The sequence below is a fragment of the Strix uralensis genome, chromosome 31 (genome assembly GCF_047716275.1).
Source record: "Strix uralensis isolate ZFMK-TIS-50842 chromosome 31, bStrUra1, whole genome shotgun sequence".
In the NCBI taxonomy this organism is placed as follows: domain Eukaryota; kingdom Metazoa; phylum Chordata; class Aves; order Strigiformes; family Strigidae; genus Strix; species Strix uralensis.
In genome coordinates, this window is record NC_134002.1 from 991,903 (window position 1) to 1,011,229 (window position 19,327).

Below are 19,327 nucleotides of genomic sequence, written 5' to 3' on the forward strand. Positions count from 1 at the left end.
GGAGATGGAGCCCAGGTTGAGGAGGGAGAGGTTGAGGAGGAAGAAGTACATGGGAGTGTGCAGGTGGCGGTCACAGGCGATGGCGGTGATGATGAGGCCGTTGCCCAGGAGGGCAGTCAGGTAGATGCCCAGGAAGAGCCAGAAGTGCAAGAGCTGCAGCTCCCATCTCTCTGAAGGGTTTGTTGGACACATGGGAGTGCAGGGAGAGAGAGGTGTGTGTGTGGCAGTGTGTGTGTAAAAGGCAGGAGGTGGGAGTGCATCGCATTGAGGTGAAATAGGTTGAGTTTTGATTTTGAGGCAGCAGAAGAAGGAGGATGTGCAGTTCAGTGGTGGAACATGGGGCTAAATAGAGGATTCACATGAGACTGGGGGCTAGGACATCTTTAGTGGCTGAAGAGCATTACAAGGGCTATGGATGAAGCTGCACAAGTTATGGGGATCTAACAGACATTGTCAGACCACAGTAAATGACAGTTTTGTGTTTCAAGAAATTGTGAGGACAGAGAGTCATCAGTAACTACTGGGACAGCATGGGGTCAGAGTGCGGTGGGGAAGCAGGGGTGGTGGTTAAAACCTGCAGAGAAACAGGCACAGGCATAGGAAAGTGTGGGACAGGCTGTGGTGGGGATGGACCCTCGGTTGGGGTGGGGGAGCCCCCAACAGAACTGAAATCCTTGTCTTTTCGACTATGGCTGCTGTCACTTCCACTGAGGTCTCTGAGAGGACACCAGTTCCTACAACCACAGCACTTTGTTGCCTCCTCCCCCACCCTCCACAGAGCCTGGGGAGAGTCCTACCGCTGTCCTGCATTGGCATCACACCCCCCTGCATCTCACTGCCCCCAGGAAGAGCCCTGAGCATCCCAGCAGGGAAAGGATCCCCGTTCCCAGGGGATGGGTGTCAGGGCTTGAACATCCTGCTGATGAAACCCATCAAGGCCTTTCACAGTCCCCTGAACATTTCATTTTCAACCCGTAAGCAGTGCCTCTGACTTCCTGCTTCCCCAGCCCCCAGGGACAGGAACCTTGTCTCCTCATTCCCTCCCTGGCCTCTTCAGTCATGGCCCTCGCGGGGGATCACTGACACCCTCAGAAACTTGGAGGTTTGCTGCTGACTTTCCCTTCTCTAGAGGCCACTTCAATCCCTTTTCTGGACCTGCAGTTCAGGAACTTGGCACCAGAGGGCTCATTAACACGCAAATCCCCCTGACAAGCCAAGTCTCTGGGCATCACTTCATTCCTCACTTCTGAAGTGGTTAATTTGAGAGGTTTCATGTGTGCAGTCAAAGTGAAAAATTTTCAGGACTAAATGCGAATAAGAAAAAATTTCTTCTTTTTCCACTACTCATTATTTTTCTGCTCACACATGAAGTGACATCAGCAAACTCCAATGGATATTGATCCTGAGCAGCTCCTGATAGAGGCTGAACATGTAGGGAAGCCAAGACCCTCTATGTCAGACACTCTCTGGACAATCTTTGTCCTACCTCCAACTCCACATTTCTCTCATCAGCCCCCTGGCACTTCTAGCACCTTTGTTCATATCTGAGCTTTCTCCATGACAGTCTGTATCTGCATCTTTCAGCCCATTGACACCAACTCCCACCTGCTGTACTTGGAAATTGAGCTACACATAGACACAGAAAGATGTTTAATTGCCAAATATCTAAATCAAGGATAGGCATGGTTCAATAAAAAATAAAATACACTCTTCTGATGTATATTAAGTCCCTCTTACCTCCTCTGACGGCCACTTTCCACAGTGGAGATGCCCTTAGACCAGAGAAAACACTTTTTTTTGTCAAGCAGAGACCCCAAGAACCCCCAAAGCACACCCTGCCCCAGACTCTGTCCATATTCACTCACAGTCACACCCTGAAGTCACGAGCTCCCTCGAGCTTCCCATCTGCATCCCATCCCTTCCCATTCCATCTGCAAACCCATCTGTTAAACAGGACTGGACTTAGGATTGGCCCCTGGGGGTCACCACTGGTGCCCTGCTCCCAAGGGGACTTTGTGCTCTTGGCCATGGCCTTCTGGATCCGGCCATTCACCCTGTTTCCAGTCCACCTCACTCACGCCTATCAGGGTGTGACGGGATGCAGCGTGAAAAGAATTGTTAAGACGGAGGTGAAACACCTTCCCTGCTCTGCCCTCATCCACCAGCCGAGGCATCTCATTGCTGTGGTGGGTTAACCGTGGCTAATCACCAAACTGCCACCCAGCTGCTGGCTCACTGCCTCTCCCACCCCAGCGGGATGGGGGAGAAAATAGGAAGGGTGGGGATGAGAAAGTTCCTGTGTGGGGAAAAGGACAGGGAGATCACTTCCCAGTTCCCATTGCAGTCAAAACTTAACTTGAATGAAAGTGACTCCATTTATTACTGGTTAAAAGAGAGATTTAATTATTAATTCAGTTAATTGGGGGAAAAAGGCAAACATTAAAACAACACCTTTCCTCTCCCCTCTCCCAGGCTCAGCTTCACTCCTTCACTCCAGGCTCCTCTCCCCCATCCCGAGCAGTGCAGGGGCATTTGGGATGGGGGGTCACAACCAGTACATAACAGTATTTCTCTGCTACTCCTTCTCTCCCACGGTTTTTCTCTGCTCTGCCACTGGTCCTCCATGGGCTGCAGGGAAGATCTGCTCCACCATGCAGCACATCCTCCTCTTTCTCCAACATTGGTGTTCCTTCTCTTGTTTATCAATGTGTTTGTTCCCTCCTGTCTGATGTTTTCTGCCCTTTCTTCAATATGTTTTCACAGAGACACGACCAGTTTTGCTGATGGGCTGATCTGTGTTGTGCCTTGAGACCATTGCGGAGCTGGAAACAGATCTGTCTGGCACAGGGCAACCCCTGGCCTCGTCCCACACAGCCACCCTTGCAGCCCCTCCAGCTACCAACCCCTTGTCACATACACCCCATACCAGTCACCCACTGTGGAAAGGGCAGGTGCAAGACTTTTTTGTTTTGTTTGTTGAACTTTGGTTTCCTTTATTATTATTTTTTGACAATTAAGAAACAACTTCCTGTGAGTGTGTGTGCAGCCACTTCTCCAAATAGAGCAGGTGGGAACTGGTATAAATGAGCTGCAACCTTCAGCTACAAACAGAAAGACTGGATCTGAAAAAGCCCAGGGGCTGAGAAGAGAGACCTCAGTGGTGGGGACAGAGTGACAAAGGTTGGCCATAGAGTGTGTGACCTCCCTGAGCTTGCTTTTCCTACATGCTTTTTCGGACTCCATCAGGGCAAACGCAGTCAGTAAAAATTGGAGACTGTAGATATTTCTTGATGTAGAAGATGAAAAATGAAGAAAATTGCACAAACAATATTGAAAAAATAATGTATTTCATATGTTAATCTTTTCTAAGATACACTCTGGAAATGTCACTATTTTAAAGAATTGAAAAATTAATAAAATTTTGCACAAAGATGTTGCTTTTTACAGGACATGGCTTTCTCCACCACAAGCTGTCCCACAGTGTCTTGCATCTCTGTCTGTTCCTCACCGGGGTGTACACACCAACGCACTAACCGACATCTCTCTCACCCCAGCATGTCCCCTCCTTTACTGATGTCTCTCCATCGTTGCTGCCTTTGTTGCTCCAGCAGGTTCCAAGGAGCCCTGTCAGCTCTCCTTCATCCAAGGGTGCATTGCTGAGAGGCTGCTGAAGCTTGTCCAACCCTTGGAATGTTACCCCAGCTGCTCTTCCACACGAGCACCACTGAGACTTCCCCAGGACACTTCAAAAGTGTCAGCCATGACGACATGAGTCTGGACATAATGTTCAAAAGCACTTGGGTGCAGGTGATCTTCTCCTCAATCCTTTTGGTGAAGGGAAAAGGTTCAAGAAGGGAACAGACCCTGCAGATAGACAACTGGTTGTGCCACTGGTGTTAGTAATGGGTTTCTATGACCTTGAGACCCTCCCTGAGGAAGAGATGGGATTCACCTGATGAAGTGGGAGAAAAATGCCTTTGCTAACAGGCTGGGCAACCTGGTTAGAAGACTTTAAACTGAATGGGTGGGTGGATGAAAGGAGACAATGGCCAATAATCATGTGAGGAAATGGTGGACAGGCTTTCAAGGAAAGGGTCTTGAATGATGAGATCCGAAGGGACATAGTAATAAACAAAACAGAGCTTAGGAGGAAACATCTCAAACGTGCACATAAAGAAGGAGATGCCCACAGGACAGCACGATGGAAATGCTCTCCTGCCCTTTCTGGGAGATCAGCTTGACTGGACACCTCTTTTGAGAGCTTGCACAGGAATTCTCACAGCTTGAATGTTATCTGAAATAGACTGAAAACCAGAAATTAGTTTAGAGAGGAGATACCGCTTTATTCTGCGCAGGGTGCTAGGGAGAAAGTATCCACAAATCAAGCACCCCACACCAAAGAATTACAAAGTATTTATACACTCCAATCTAGGTGTTTACATATTTCGTATAATAGTTATTGCTTAGTCATTTATCACTCCTATCCCTTATTGTTTAGTAACATACTGTGTGTTTGTCAACATTCTGCACAAGCTCAGAGGGTAAGGGTCTGTATCCGGGCAGGGGTCTTAAGCTTATTCACATAAGACAATTTTAACAAGCTTCCATGTCCCAGGATGTTTATCTTCTTCAAGGACTGTAGTTTCTGATTAGAAGTTCCTTAATAATTATTGTTGATGGTTTGAGGAACACGCTGACCTATCTGGCGTGTCCACTTTGTCCTTGTGTTTAATAAGGAACATTTGTATGGATAACAATATCTACTAAGTGGCCTTGGGCATGATGGGAAGCATTTGTGGGGCCTGCAATGTGTGATGAGAAATGGTTTTGCGGCCTACAGTTCCCAATAAACATTACATACATTCCCATCGATAAGAAACACACACAGTCTAAGCAGCTCTGAACAAGGCCTCTTGCTCAGGGTGACATGGAGAGCAGACAAGAGGAATTAGATGTCCATGTGCAGTCACAGAGCTCTAGTCTCATTTGGATAACAAAGATGTGGGGCATTGCTGACACCACTGGAGAGCTGCGATGGATGGGTGCTGCCTTTTCAGAAACACAGGCTGAAAAGTGAGGGAGGAGAGTTGTCCTGCACATGGGAGAGCAGTGGGAATGCATGGAGCTTTGCTTGGGAAGAGGTGATGTGTCAGCTGAGAAGCAATGGATTAGTGGGCAGAGTCACATGGGCTACACTGTCGTGAGTATCTGCTATAGGGAATCAGGATGATGCTGAGAGCCTGCAGGAAAAGAGCTGCAGGTGTGGGACACTGAGCACAGCCTGTGATAGAGACAAGTGAAGGCTCTGGCATGGCTAAGAGCCCCCAGCAGAGCCAAGGTCATTTCCCCCTTGCCAATGGTTGTTGCCTCTGCAGCTAAGGCCTACCAGGACAAACCTCAGTCTTATGGCACCAGGAGCTCATCGTCTCCTTGCCCCACCCAGGACAGACCCATCAGTGCCATACCCTAGTCCTGCCCTTGTCACCACACATTGCCACATGACACTACCCCAGGAAGAGCCCTGGGCAATGTGGGAGGGACAGGATCTCCCTTCCCAGGGGCTGCGGGTCAGGCTTTGGCCCTTTGGCTTCAACACATGAAGGCAGACTGAGCATCAGAACCACCTTTACATTGGGTTTGCTACCTCTCATTCCTGCCTTCACCCTTCTGCTCTAACCAGCCCCTGGGGAGGCTTTGCTGGGGATGGCCCTCAGTGGGACCCAGTAACACTCCTGGGAACTGTAGGTGTTGCTTCTGACCTTGACTTCTTCAGCCGTTGGTTCAGGCTCCTCTCAGTGTCTGAGGCTCATGGTCTCAGCACCAAAGACACCATGGGGCTCATGAAATTGCAAAAAGACATGTCTCTTCCAATTATTTTCTTCAGTCTGCAAGTCTTGGGTAGCTTATTGGAGACATCTCTGGAGTCTACATGCTGTGGAAGATTTCTCTGAGCATTTAACACAGAAGTATTGTTTATTTTTAAGTGTCTTGTATTACTTTTTCAGTTTACAGCAGCAGTGATGGCAGCATTCTCTAATTGATGTTGATGCAGGGGGTGTCCTCCTGCTGTCAGGAGGGGTAGGATCAGCTCCTCCTGGAGGTCAGACACTCCATGGACAACCTGATTCCTCACCTCCCCAGCCCGGCCATTTCTCCCGTCGGCCCCCTGGCACTTGCAGCACTTCTCCTGACATCAGACTTCTCCAGCCCAGCTGCAGCTGGAGGTTACAGCTCCTCTGCACCAGCTCCCACTGGCTTCCCTCAGAGACCTGGCTGCACATGGGCACAGCAGAATTTCTCTTCATTGCAAACAAACAGAAGGAAAACATGGGAGAGTTTAACAAACAACAACCGCCACTGCTCAGCTGTGTGCTAAGGGGAAGCTGCCTCCACTGAGGTTCACCATCCCCAGGGGAGAACCTCACTAGCAATGTTTCAGACAGATCCATGGGAAATGAGAGATATGAACACAGTGAAGGAGGTGGCTGAAGAGAGAATTAGACTGCTGAGAGACAAGGGCAGGCTTCTGACTCCCTGAAGCTCAGAGCTTCAGTTTCAGTTCATACACTTCCTTATAATTCCCATGTGGTCATGGTGGAAAAACATCATCACTTTATTCAAAGTTTTCAGTCATCTCAGCTGACAAAATTTGCTCAGGTGTTTTTTAAAAGTCTCAGGCAGTTCTTCCCCTTTCCAGGCAGAGCTCAGCTGTCTGACCATGGACATCGAGTGCCCCTTGCAGACTCCCCGGTGTATCTGACGTATTTCCCTGGCACTGGCCGCTGTCACCCAGGCCAGGAGGTCTCCTGCAGGAGACCAGAGCCCCTCGGGAGCTGCTGATAGAGGCCGGGCAGAGGGGCCCAGGACACCTGCACTGCCACCAGGCATCTCTTTCCCTGTGACTTAGGGCATCTGTGTCCCTCTAACTACTTCCGACCCTGGTTCTGGAAGTATTTTTATATTTAAAATCATAATTAAAAAAAATGTTCATGAAATGCTGCAAAGACTGGTATATCAAAACAAGGCAAAATAAAGTGGAAATAAAGACAAAAACATATAAAAAAAGGTTGAAAGTGTTATTAAAAAATATTCTTTTCTTATTTCCTCATTTCTTCTTTGTTTCATTTTTACTGACATTTTCTAAACATTCATATCTTACACAGGCCTGCAACATAAATGACAGATATTTCTATGTCTGGCAGAGATCCCAGCACACTGAAACCCCTCCCCACCCAGCAGCATCCTTGCCACCCCTCCCCCCTTGCACAAAGAGAGTCACCACTAAGGTGGCAGGCTCTCTCCCCTGATACGGGGAAGCTGGGGGACCACCTGCAGCGAAACCCCCTGGGTTTGGGTGGCCAGATTTGCACTTGTCTCAACACATCTGTGTTACAGTGTCTGCTCAAAGGGGTCTCTGGATCATCCATGAACACTCCCTTTTTATTCCCTCCAGGGTAAATGAAGAATGACTCCTTTGTAAGTGAAGAAAGGGAAGACACTGGTCTCCCCCAACATCAGACACCTCTGGGCAGATGTCTATGTCAAATCAAGTTGTCTGGACTTCCCTTCCTAGTCAATGCAGACAGAGTCTAGAGTTCCCTTCCCAGTCAATGGAGAGAAAGGAGTTGATTCCACTAAGGTGTCTGGAGATCCTTTTCCTGGTGACCAGGGAATGCTCCAGAAGGGTTCGCATAGGTCCTGGGTCACCCTTCCAAGCACCCTGTGGGTACTTCACCTACCCCAGGACATTTCAGAGAGCAACAGCTGATGGATGTGGGCAAAGGAATTACTCAAATGAATTTACTCCATCACGTTCTTGGGGTCTGAGATGTGACTGACCAGCCTGTAGTTCCATGGATGCTCCTTGTTGCTCTGCTTGAAAATGGGTGCAATGTCTGCCATTTCCCACCCTGTTTGCCCTGACACTTCAAAGATGACCAGGAGCAGCCTTGCAATGACCCCAGCCAGCTCTCCCAGCACCCTTGGGCACATGCCCTCTGGTCCCATGCACCTGTGTGTGCCCAAGTGGTGCAAGTGCTCCCCAGACACACCTTCCTCTGCCATGGGTGTAGCCCTGCCTGCACAAATGTTGGTCAGAGACTCAAGGACCACGGAGCTGTGGGGGCAGATCTTACCAGGAGAAGAGGATGGGAAAACAATGAGTTCCTGACCCTTTTCCTGGTTTCAGAACCAGATGAGCTTTAGCTTTCCTGCTGGCACGCCTGTACCCCAAGACCATGTCTGTATCTGCTTCGTGGACAATCTGTTTCCTCTCCCACCCCTGTGCAATGCCTTCTGGTGTGTGAACTCCTCAGCTAGAAGATCCTTGTCCATCCCCACCAGCCTCCAGCTAGGCCCTGCTCAAATCCCAGAACATCAGACTGAGGTGCTGCTGGGCTTTGATACTGTTCCCAAAGATCCCAGAGGGCTCCATGGATCTTGACTCTCCAGGATCCCACGAAGCAGGTGCTGAACCATGTGAAATGTGCTGTGCTGCAGGCCAAGGCTGTCATTCTGCTGTTTGTCTTTTTCCTCTGCCATGGTCACTGCAGCCACAGGTGCCCTCAGCATTCACATCCTCGTCCAGTTCTGCCTTGTTCATGAGTATCAGAGTGCAGCCCTCATCAGTCATCACTCACCTGTGTCCAAAAAGGGAGGGGTGAGGCAGGGGAAAGGTCCCTGTCTGGGTGCTGACTCTGAGGACACCTCTGTTCCAGCCCCCAACCAGCTGCAGCAGGCAGGAGGGCAGGCCCCGCTCATGGACACCCTGCTCAGCCCTGTCTGCTCTGGAGCAGACCTGACACCAAGCAGCATCTCCCCTCAGAACCACAGCTGGGACTGCAACTTGGAGGGAGCTCACCTGGAAAGAAGCACCCAGGAGTGAGCCAATACCCAGGCTGTGTGACGGCTGAGCAGGTGCCTGGAGGCCCAGATAATGAAGGAACCAAGTGATTTAAAAGTTGTATGAGGACTAATTACAGGGGAGGAGCTTCAAGACCTGCCATCAACTGCAAGAAGAGCCTGTACAAGCAAGAGTGGACAGACACACAAACAGCCGTTTTCTAAAACAAGGGGAGACAAATCCCAGGTGGAGTCCACATGGCATGGGAATGCACCAGAAGGAGAAACTCCTTGCTGTTGATGAACACCAGGAACGTATTTCAATCAGAGGTGGCATTCAGCTTCCCTGATTCCCCAAGTCTACCAGTAGGAGCTTCAGGCTCCAGACCCCGGCCTTTCAGGGTGTTAAAGCTGGATGCAGTGAGGTTCAGAGGTAATGTAGAGCTGTCTGAGGCAGTGCCTCCCAGGCTCCCCTTGCAGTTGGTTCAGTGGAGGAGACAGTCACCTGACTTGTTTTAGCTGGTCACATAAAACAAGACAAGAGATGGTAGGGTAATAAGGCTCAGCGTAGACCTTGGGAGCTCTATGGGAAAACAGAATCACACAATCATCTAGGTTGGAAGGGACCTAGAAGATCTTCTAGTCAACCATTAACCTAGCACTGACAGTTTCCAACTACACCATATCCCTAAGTGCTATGTCAACCCGCCTCTTGAACACCTCCAGGGATGGGGACTCCACCACCTCCCTGGGCAGCCCATTCCAATGCCGAACAACCCATTCTGTAAAGAAATGCCTCCTAATATCCAGTCTAAACCTTCCCTGGTGCAACTTGAGGCCATTACCTCTTGTCCTATCACTTATTACTTGGTTAAAGAGGCTCATCCCCAGCTTTCTGCAACCTCCTTTCAAAACCCTCTGCTCAAAGCAGGTTCAGGTATATGGTGAGACTTAGTTTCTTAGGGCTTGGTCCATCTGGGTCTTGAAAACCTGTAAGGATGGGAGGCCCCCCCCTGGCTGTGCGGTGCCCCTCAGGCATCCCTTCTCCAGGCTGAAGAAGCCTGTCAGTAGGAGACCTTTCCCTGAGCAGAGGCCTGGGAGACCTTTTCAGGAAAGACTAAAGCAAAGGCACCGTTGAGTCCCTCATCCCCATCTGTCTCTGCTGCTGTGAAACCCCCTCCCCATTCAGCAGCAACTGGCATGGGCCTTGTTCAGCCTTTTACTGCAAACGCAGTGACTGAAGCTCTTCATTTTGCTCTGGATGTTGCCTGCAGCCCCCGTCAGCTCCAGGGCAGCTTTGGCTTTCCTAAACACATGCCCTCAGCTCAGGTCATATTTCTAAATTCCTCCTTCATAGCCTGTCCTTGCTTCCACCTCCTGATCACTGTGTCATGGCCCCCACCTGTGACCCATCAGTGCACCAGTGCAGCCCCACTGCCCAACACATGCCCCCACGGCCCCCTCATCAGACACTGCCCAGGACAGTCGAAAGATTCCACATCTTAATTCCTAAGACAGGTTTCATTGCCCTTTCTCCCCAAGGCCATGCTGCTTTGCAAGCTCCCCCACATCCGACCACTGCCCAGACCAGCATGTCCCATGCTGGGGGGAGACTGAATATGGCTGCCCCTTCCCTCCATCCAGGTACTGAGAACAGCAGGAGGATGGAGATGGTCTCACAGAGAGACTCACCCATAAACTTGGAGTGAGCAGCCAGTGCTGGAAATGGCCAATGAGAGAGGCTGGTGAGTGATGAAGGTGCTGGGCCACCTTCCTGGTCTGTCCATGCCACCAAGGGCACAGACAAGCCTCTTCTCTCCTGCACCTGCATGTCTTCAATCCCTTCCACAAGCCCTGGCTCTGCACCACAAATGCTCTGGTATGAGTCCTCATCCCGGGTGGTCACTCAGTGTGAGATATATGCTGATGGTTTTCATTCCCCGGTACTTTCCATCCCAGCTCAGCTCCCTCCAAGCTCTCCCACCTCCCCTGCCCTCTCTTCACTTCTTTCCCCAGCACAGCCCAGTCTGGGCTGGTGCCAAGGCAGTGCCCGCTGCAGTGTGCTCCGGGCACTCACACTACAGCTGCAGCCCCAGAGGGGGCAGGGAGGGGGCAGCCCCAGAGATGGGAGGCACCCATGGCACAAGGACAAGGAGATCAGGGGCACCCTGCATCCCCTGCTCTCCTCTCCAGCAGATCCTGAGGGGTCTGCAGCCTCTCCGTGCCATCCCCTCTTCCCAGACCAGCACAAGACCCCTGACCTGGTGCAGCCAGAAAAGTGTTTTCATTCCCAGTTTATTCCTGACATGGTAAGGTTGAATGTAAGACAAAGAAGTCATGGGTTCGTTTATTTTCCTTAAGTAAAGAGAGTGCCTGGCTCCTGCTTTAGATAATGGCCCTGGGTAATACAAGACAGGTGGATACTGATGTAGGAGGGGAAGAATAATGGAATTTCTTTGTAGACCAGATAATCACAAATGGGAAAAGTAATAAATAATATATAAAGAAGGAAAGACATGCTTGGCTTGTCATGACATACACTGGGAGTCGTTTGCAGAGAAAGTTTGACAGCTTCTGGCTGGTGAAAAACGTCCAACCAGTTTCCTCAGGGCATCCTTGAGTTCCTGATTCCTCATGCTGTAGATAAGGGGGTTCAGTGCTGGAGGCACCACTGAGTACAGAACTGCAACCACTAGGTTCAGAGCTGGGGAGGAGATGGAGGGGGGCTTCAGATGGGCAAACATGACAGTGCTGGTAAAGAGGGAGACAACGGTCAAGTGAGGGAGGCACGTGGAGAAGGCTTTGTGCCGTCCCTGCTCAGAGGGGATCCTCAGCACCACCCTGAAGATCTGCACATAGGACACCACAATGAAAACAAAACACCCAAAAAGTAAACAGGCACTAACCGTGGTAAGCCGAATTTCCCTGAGGTAGGAGTGTGAGCAGGAGAGCTTGAGGATCTGGGGGATTTCACAGAAGAACTGGTCTAGGGTGTTGCCTTGGCAGAGTGGAAGTGAAAATGTGTTGGCTGTGTGCAGCATAGCAAAGAGAAACCCAGTGCCCCAGGCAGCTGCTGCCATGTGGACACAAGCTCTGCTGCCCAGGAGGGTCCCGTAGTGCAGGGGTTTGCAGATGGCAACGTAGCGGTCGTAGGACATGACGGTGAGAAGGAAATACTCTCCTGAAGCAAAGAAATAGAAGAAAAAGACCTGTGTGGCACATCCCAAGTAGGAGATGTCCCTGTTGTTCCAGAGGGAATTGTCCATGGCTTTGGGGAGAGTGGTGGAGATGGAGCCCAGGTTGAGGAGGGAGAGGTTGAGGAGGAAGAAGTACATGGGAGTGTGCAGGTGGCGGTCACAGGCGATGGCGGTGATGATGAGGCCGTTGCCCAGGAGGGCAGTCAGGTAGATGCCCAGGAAGAGCCAGAAGTGCAAGAGCTGCAGCTCCCGTGTGTCTGCGAATGCCAGGAGGAGGAACTCAGTGATGGAGCTGCCGTTGGACATTTGTTCACTCTCAGCATGAGGGCCTGTTGAAAGAAAGGAAGACGTTGACAAGTGAGGGCAGATTTCTCTGTCTCAATCCTATGATATTTGTCAAAATATCTCCTCAAAATTACTTCTCTTTCTTTCCGGGATCTGCATTCAACTCCCTTTTATGAGCTCAGGTTTATGCTTCTGAGTGTGGGCTCTTTCTTTGAACAGGCAGAAAACAATGTCTTTCACAGTGCTCTCAGCCTGAATGTGGGGGAGCCCTGAGGGACAAAACGCTCCCTGTCACCTTGTGCAGAGTGAGGATAGCTGGTCTGCCCTCAAGTGACCTGTTGGTCATCACGCAGCTGTCCTGTGCTTATTACACCTCTCTCTGCTGGAGGATGATCTCACTAACAATGTACTCAAAGAAGAAAATAGACTTCCGTGAGCTTGGAAGTGTTGAGTTTCAAAGTCCATTATTTCAAAACCCTCTCTCCATGAGCAGATAGTGATGGCCTGGCAATGCTACTTGGAGTTCTCAAAGCCGGGAGTTATTTGTCTCCAAGACTCCTCCCTGTTAGTGCTCACAGGTCCCATCCCACCCGCTGTGTGCTCAACTCTGCCCTGCAGACCCCTCCTGGCAGCAGGGCCCTGCCCAGGGGCATCTCCCTGTCAGCAGGTCCTAAGGACTAGATCAGATAAGCACTGACATTGCAAGCAAAGGTGGTGCTGGTGCTGTCTGTAGGTAGAGGTGTGGGTGAAGGCACTTTATAAGGCTTCTGGCAGATGTGCTGATCCCTCAGTGAAATGGGTCAGGAGTCTCAATGATGTATTCGAACCTGGCAGTTGTGTTCCATTTTCTTTAGAAACCAACTGAGCACAAAGACCCTGAAAAAGTCTTGATCTTTAATGTAGTCACTATCTTGACCATCCTTTTGAAACGTTACCTCTGCCAGTGTCCTGGGGGATGATATGGAGCTGTGAGTAGCTCTGACCCACACAGCACCCTCTCCACAGCAGAAGGACCCTGCCCTGCCGGGGGTCTCTCCTTCCCCACACAGCTTCTCCCCACAGCGCCGTGGGCAGCTCCCCCGGGCAGGCTGAGTGCTGACCCTGGCAGGCGGCAGAGTCCCTGCCCCAGCACACAGCCCCTGGGCTGCAGGGACCCTGCTCTCAAGGACAGCCCTGGGCACCCCTGGCTGCACCCATGCCTGCACACCCCTGCAGCCATCCCCGGGAGAAGGTGGCCTGTCCCTCTGACAGTGCAGCAGGGAAGCCCTGCTCTGGAGCACGGCCTCCTCCTCCAGACACCAGGGACATTCCTGGCGGCTGTGCCGGCTTCACCAGATCCCTCCACCACCTGCAGCTGCATTGCCCTGCACCCACAGACTTACTGTGTCAAGGGCTGCGAAGATTTCTCCTCCAGTGAGCTCTCAGCATCCTGCCACTGCCGTCTGCCTTTCCCCTCTCTGTGCCCGGCTCCTCTGCCCTCGGTGCCTGCAGGCAGTGCCCTCAGCCCTGCTGTGCTTTGCAGAGGAGCTGCTCCTGGGCAGAGCTGTCTCTCTGCAGCGCTGACCACTCGCCCTGAGCTCCCTCCATCCCAGGACCCTGGCCCAGCTCCACAGCAGAGGACCAGCCCAAGGTATTTTAAAGACCCCTCAGGTGGGTTTGGTGCTGAATATATGAACCTCAGACACTCAGAAGCTGCTGAAGAAACCTCTGAGGAAGTCAATTTAGATTCAAACTGCAAAGTTTCTTGTGGCTTTAATGGGTCCCACTGAGGGACACTGTTGACAAAGCCTCCCCAGGCTCCACTTAGAGCAGAAATGTGGAGGCAGTGATGGCAGGTAGGGAAAAGCAAAGCAAAGGTGGCTCTGATGCTGACGAAACCTGCATGTGTTTCATGAAGCCAAAGGGCCAAGCCCTGACCCCATTAACCAAAGGGCCAAGCTGTGACTCCCAGCCCCTGGGAAGGGAGATCCTGTCCCTCACCCATTCCTCAGGTCTCTTCCTGGGGCAGTGGGTGATGGAGATGTGCACCTGCCAGGCTCCTGAGTAGGGACAAGGGGGCAGTGAGGCCCCAGTGGTGCAGGGGACTGTGCCTCCTCATAGGCATCAGTGGCAGAAACACCAGCCGTGTCCAAATCAGGAGGATTTTGACTCTATTTGGGATTTTCAGCTTTTCCACAACCCTCTGTCATCTCCACCACTGGCTGTCCTATTGTGTTGCATCACCTGTGCCCCTGCAGGCTGTAGTCATCCACCCAGCTGTCCCACCTTGCTCTCACCTGAACATCTTCCTTCCTTTACTGATATCGCACCGTTCTCCCTGGTTCTTTCTTGAAGTGTTGGGTTTTGGTTTTTGAAATCTTCCAAAAGCCTTGCACTGATCCACACTCCTTCTGGGTGATCTGTTAAACCGCAACACTGGCCTTGGAATGAATACCTTTTCTTCATAGTGGAAATCAGTGTAAGAAAGAAATAATGCCAGAAAGTGCAGCTGGGGAAGAGAAGACTGTACACACAGAGAAAAACTCCACCATCTCTGAAACCTCTCTTCAAGCACTCTCAGGTTACTCCTATTCTGTCCGGAGTCTCCACACCAGTGACCCCAGGGCGTTCAGGCTCTGCACACTGCTTATCTGTTTGAGACCTCCAAATGCCATCTTGGGAGATGTCTGGGCACTCTCCAAGATGTTTGCAGATGGAAACGTAGTGGTCGTAGGCCAGGAAAGACAGAGTGAGACTTTCTACCAGCACCTGTAATGACAGGACAAGGGGCAACATTTTTAAAATGAAAGAGGGTAGATTTAGGTTTGTTATAAGGAAGAAATGTTTTACGATGAGGGTGCTGAGACACTGGAACTGGTTGCCTGGAGAACTTCCAGGGAGGGGGCATCCACAACTTTACCGGGCAACGTGTTCCAGTGTCTCTCCACCTTCACAGAATTTCTTCCTTATATCTAATCTAAATCCACGAGCTTTCCATTTAAAACCCTTACCCCTCATCCCATCCCTACAATGCCTGATAAAGAGTCCCCATCTTTTCTGCAGGCCTCCTTTAAGTACTGGAAGGCCGCTAGAAGGTCTCCCTGGAGCCTTCTCTTCTCTGGGATGAACAACCCCAAATCTCTCAGCCTGTCCTCAATAGAGAGGTGCTCCAGCCCCCTGATTATCCTTGTGGCCTCTTCTGGACCTGTTCGAGGAGGTCCATGTCCTTCTGACATTGGGGGCCCCAGAGCTGGACACAGTGCACGAGGTGGGGTCTCACCAGAGTGGAGCAGATTGGCAGAATCCCCTCCCTCGACCTGCTGGCCACGCTTCTCTTGATGCAGCCCAGGGCACAGTTGGCTTTCTGGGTTGCAAGCGCACGTTGCTGGCTCACAGTCAGTTTTCCATCCGCCAACACCCCTAAGTCCTTCTGCACAGGGCTCTCAAACCACTCTTTGCCCAGTCTCTATTTGTGCTTAAGATTACCCCGATCCATGTGCAGGACCTTGTACTTGCCCTTGTTGAACTCCATGAGGTTTGCACAGGCTCACCTCTCCAGCCTGTCCAGGTCCCTCTGGATGGAACATCCCTTCCCTCCAGCGTGTCGATGACACCACACAGCTTGGTGTCATTGTCAGACTTGCTGAGGGTGCACTCGATCCCGCTGTCCATGTCGCCAACAAAGATGTTAAACAGTGCCAGTCCCAACCCCAACCCCTGAGGACGCCACTCATCACTGCTCACCACTTGGACATTGAGCCATTGACCGCGACCCTTTGAGTGTCACCATTGTAGAAGAATTTTAAATATAACCTCTGGTATATCTGAAATAGATTTTAAGGCCTAGTGAAATGTGTTCAGGACTTAACGATCTTGTAATATTACCAATGTAACCAGAATGCTGCTCCACAGGCCTGAAAAGTGTTCTTAGTCTGCTTCTTGTATAGTCCCAACCCAAAACTGGTTTAAAACCCAGTCAAGCTAATCACATAGACACAGACTGAACAAAGGAAAATTAATTGACTAAACACAGGTGTTTTGCGAGATTAACAGAATTTAGTAGATAGAAAGTGCTTGCGCTACCTAAGCTTTTAATAGAACATCCTGAAGTCTTCCTCACAAGAGAACAGCATAAGGCATTGCAGGGTGATGAAAATCCCCTCTGCTGGAGAAACTGTGGGGTCCTGGGGGGTCTGGTACTGATAAGGCCATGGGGATGGACCTGGACAGGAAGTTGCCCTTTTTGGAAGAGAGCAGCAGGAACGTGTGGAGCTCTGCCTGGGGATGGAGGATGAGTCAGCTGAGAGCTGAAGGGTCATGGGCAACACTGTTATAAAAAGCACTAGATTTAAATGTTGTAGAAATAGAGTGTTAGAAGGTTGTGTGATGTGAAACTCAATCGTAGAAACTAGATGAGCTTTAGGAACCATATGTGTTGGTTATAATATTTGTTTAGGTCTTATGTAACTAAGGAAACTTGTTATGCACCAACAGTGCTGCTTGAAATCCCCTTACCTTCACTATCCTGATTTAGGGATCAAGAAATCAAATGAATAAATGTGATTAATGACAGAAATGAAGATAGATATTGATAAATATATATATATAAAATCAAATCAGAGTGATCAATACAGTAAATAAAAGGTCTTTATAAAAAATTTTTAAGTAAATATTGTAATTTAATCATCTTCTATATGTAGTGGCTAGTGGAAAATTTAAATTATGAAATACTTGTAACAGATTAACTCGGAGGTTTAAAAGAGAAGAGAAAAATAAATCTTAGTGGCAGGTCCTGGCTCAGGTGACCTGCGAGAAGAAAGAATTGTTCTGGACAGAACTGGTACGAGTTAAGTAAGAAGATGGGAATTAGCCAAGTGAAAATAGAACATGTGCAAGGAAAAGGGACAATCAGTGAGTACCGTGATGACTATCGGAGACCACCAGAGGACCCCTGAAGACCACCTAAGATCTTAAGTGCACATGCAAGAAGGACATTTACATATATTAATGAGTTCCAGGAAAAGTGTTGAATATGTTAACAATTTCTCAGAATAATGTTGAATACGGATGATTGGCTACTATATACATTTTTGCTTTGGAGACAATTGTCGCCCACACTTCAGGAGGAGCTCTCCCCTGTGCACTCTGCGCTGAAATAAAGAGTGCTGCTTTCTAAAACTCACGTTGAGTTTTAGAGGGTTTCCTCATACCAGTTTTATGGCAACAACACTGTGGTGGGTGGATGTCTGCTGTAGACCTCCTGATGAGGAAGAGGAAGTACATGAAGAAGCTTCATTCAATGGGAATGAGCCCTGGTCCTCATGGCAGACCTAAACTATCCCAGTATTTGCTGAAGGGGCAACATAACAAAGTGAAAGTCATCCAGGAGGTTCTGGAGTTGACAACATCATCCTGACAAGGGTGACTGAGGAGCCAGTGAGGGGAGGTGTCCTGCAGGAAATCATACTTAGGAACAAGGAGGAGCTGGTCAGGGATGTAACAGTCAGGTGTGAGAAAGTAGAGCTGAGGCTTCTGAGAGAAGGGAAGAAGACCAAGAGCAGGACTTCAGGAGAGCAGGCTCTCGCCTGATGAAGAACCTGCTTGGAAGAATCCCAGGGGATATGACACAGAAGAAAAGAGGGGAGAATTGTTTGATGGTCAAGGGTCTCCTCTTCAAGCTGCAGAAAAGTCCATCCATAGATGCAGGAAGTCAAGCAACATGGCAGGCATCTGCTTTGGAAGAGAATGAAGGCCCTGACAAAAATGAAGCATGAAAAGGCAACACAGATATGGTGTAAGCTGGCTGCCTTCCAGCCTCAGTGGTTCTGTGACTGTGCTGGAGAGAGACATTGGTGTGTGTGTGCTTGTGTTTGTCTGTGTGTGTTTGTGTGGGGGGGTACTGGAGGGATGAGGAGAACCCAGAGCCAGCTCCTGGACAGGTGCAGAGTCTGAGATCAGCTCCTGGAGAGATCACTACTGGGCACATGTCTATAGAGGCCGATGTTTTCCACTCCCACAGCCCAGCATACAAACAGCCCAAACCTCGTTTCTCCTTTCTCCACTGACAGTGGTTGTGCTTGGCCTACAGACCTCCCGAGGTCCCTTCCAGGATGGGTGACGGTGCATTTCCTTCCACCACAGCTCTTCCCTTGATGATGATTGGGAGAGCGCTCATGTTCCCCATGACCACGGAAGGGAGCAGACATAAGTTTGGAGTGATCAGATGTGGCTTTTTGTCCCATTGAAGTCACTGACACAGGGCTGCTCGGCAGGAAACCTCTGATGCAGGATTCATCATGTCTGAGCTTAACCTTTGCTTTTCTTTTTCCTTCTTTTCCCTCCCAAGTTCTTCTCTTTGATCACCCTCACACATTCCTCTACAAACAGGCCAACTCTGCTCTTTCCCCACTGCCCCTGGCTTTGCTGGCTTCCTGCCCTCCTAGAGTGTTTCTAAGAGGGTTGTCGTGTTGATTCCTCCCGTGGTCGGTACAAATTCAGCAACTCCTTTTATTAGCTGTGGTGTGTTGCAGTTTGTTATCCTGTGATCTTGTGTTGATGGCTCACCGCAATCAGGGTGAGCTACCTGCACACAAACATGAACACCTCACAAGATGGAGCTTCAGTCCAGGAGGCCTTTGAGAAACTCTGGGACTTGGCAAACAGAAACTTCTAAAGTTTTTCAAGAAGTGGCCAGTCCTGCATTGGGGGAAGAATAACCTCAATTGATCCCCAGGTATAAGAAATCAGGAAAGGAAGGCAAGAGACCGGTATGGTTGAGTGGAGACCTGCTGGTCAAAGTAAAGGGCAAGAAGGAAATGCACAGGCAATGGCAGCAGGGACAGGTACCCTGGGACGAGTACAGAGATGCTGCTGGGTTGTGTAGGGATGGGGTCAGGAAGGTCAAGACACAGCTGGAGCTGAACTTGGCAAAGGATGCAAAGAATAAGAAAAAGGGCTTCCACAGGTACATCAGCCTGAAATGGAAGGTCAAAAAAACTGCATCCTCCTGATGAGCAAAACTGGCA

At 50.0% G+C, this 19,327-nt stretch overlaps 1 protein-coding gene across 1 annotated transcript; it reads right to left on the reverse strand.

Moving 5' to 3' along the window:
• Window positions 1-11,369: 11,369 nt before the first annotated feature.
• Window positions 11,370-12,344, reverse strand: LOC141936101 (olfactory receptor 14J1-like). The gene has a single exon (XM_074852827.1). The coding sequence runs from the start codon at window positions 12,342-12,344 to the stop codon at window positions 11,370-11,372; it is 975 nt and encodes a 324-aa protein (XP_074708928.1).
• Between the last annotated feature and the right edge of the window lie 6,983 nt (window positions 12,345-19,327).

Coding starts and splice junctions, on each gene's coding strand:
- LOC141936101 (XM_074852827.1), bottom strand. CDS start 12,344: ATGTCCAACGGCAGCTCCATCACTGAGTTCCTCCTCCTGGCATTCGCA.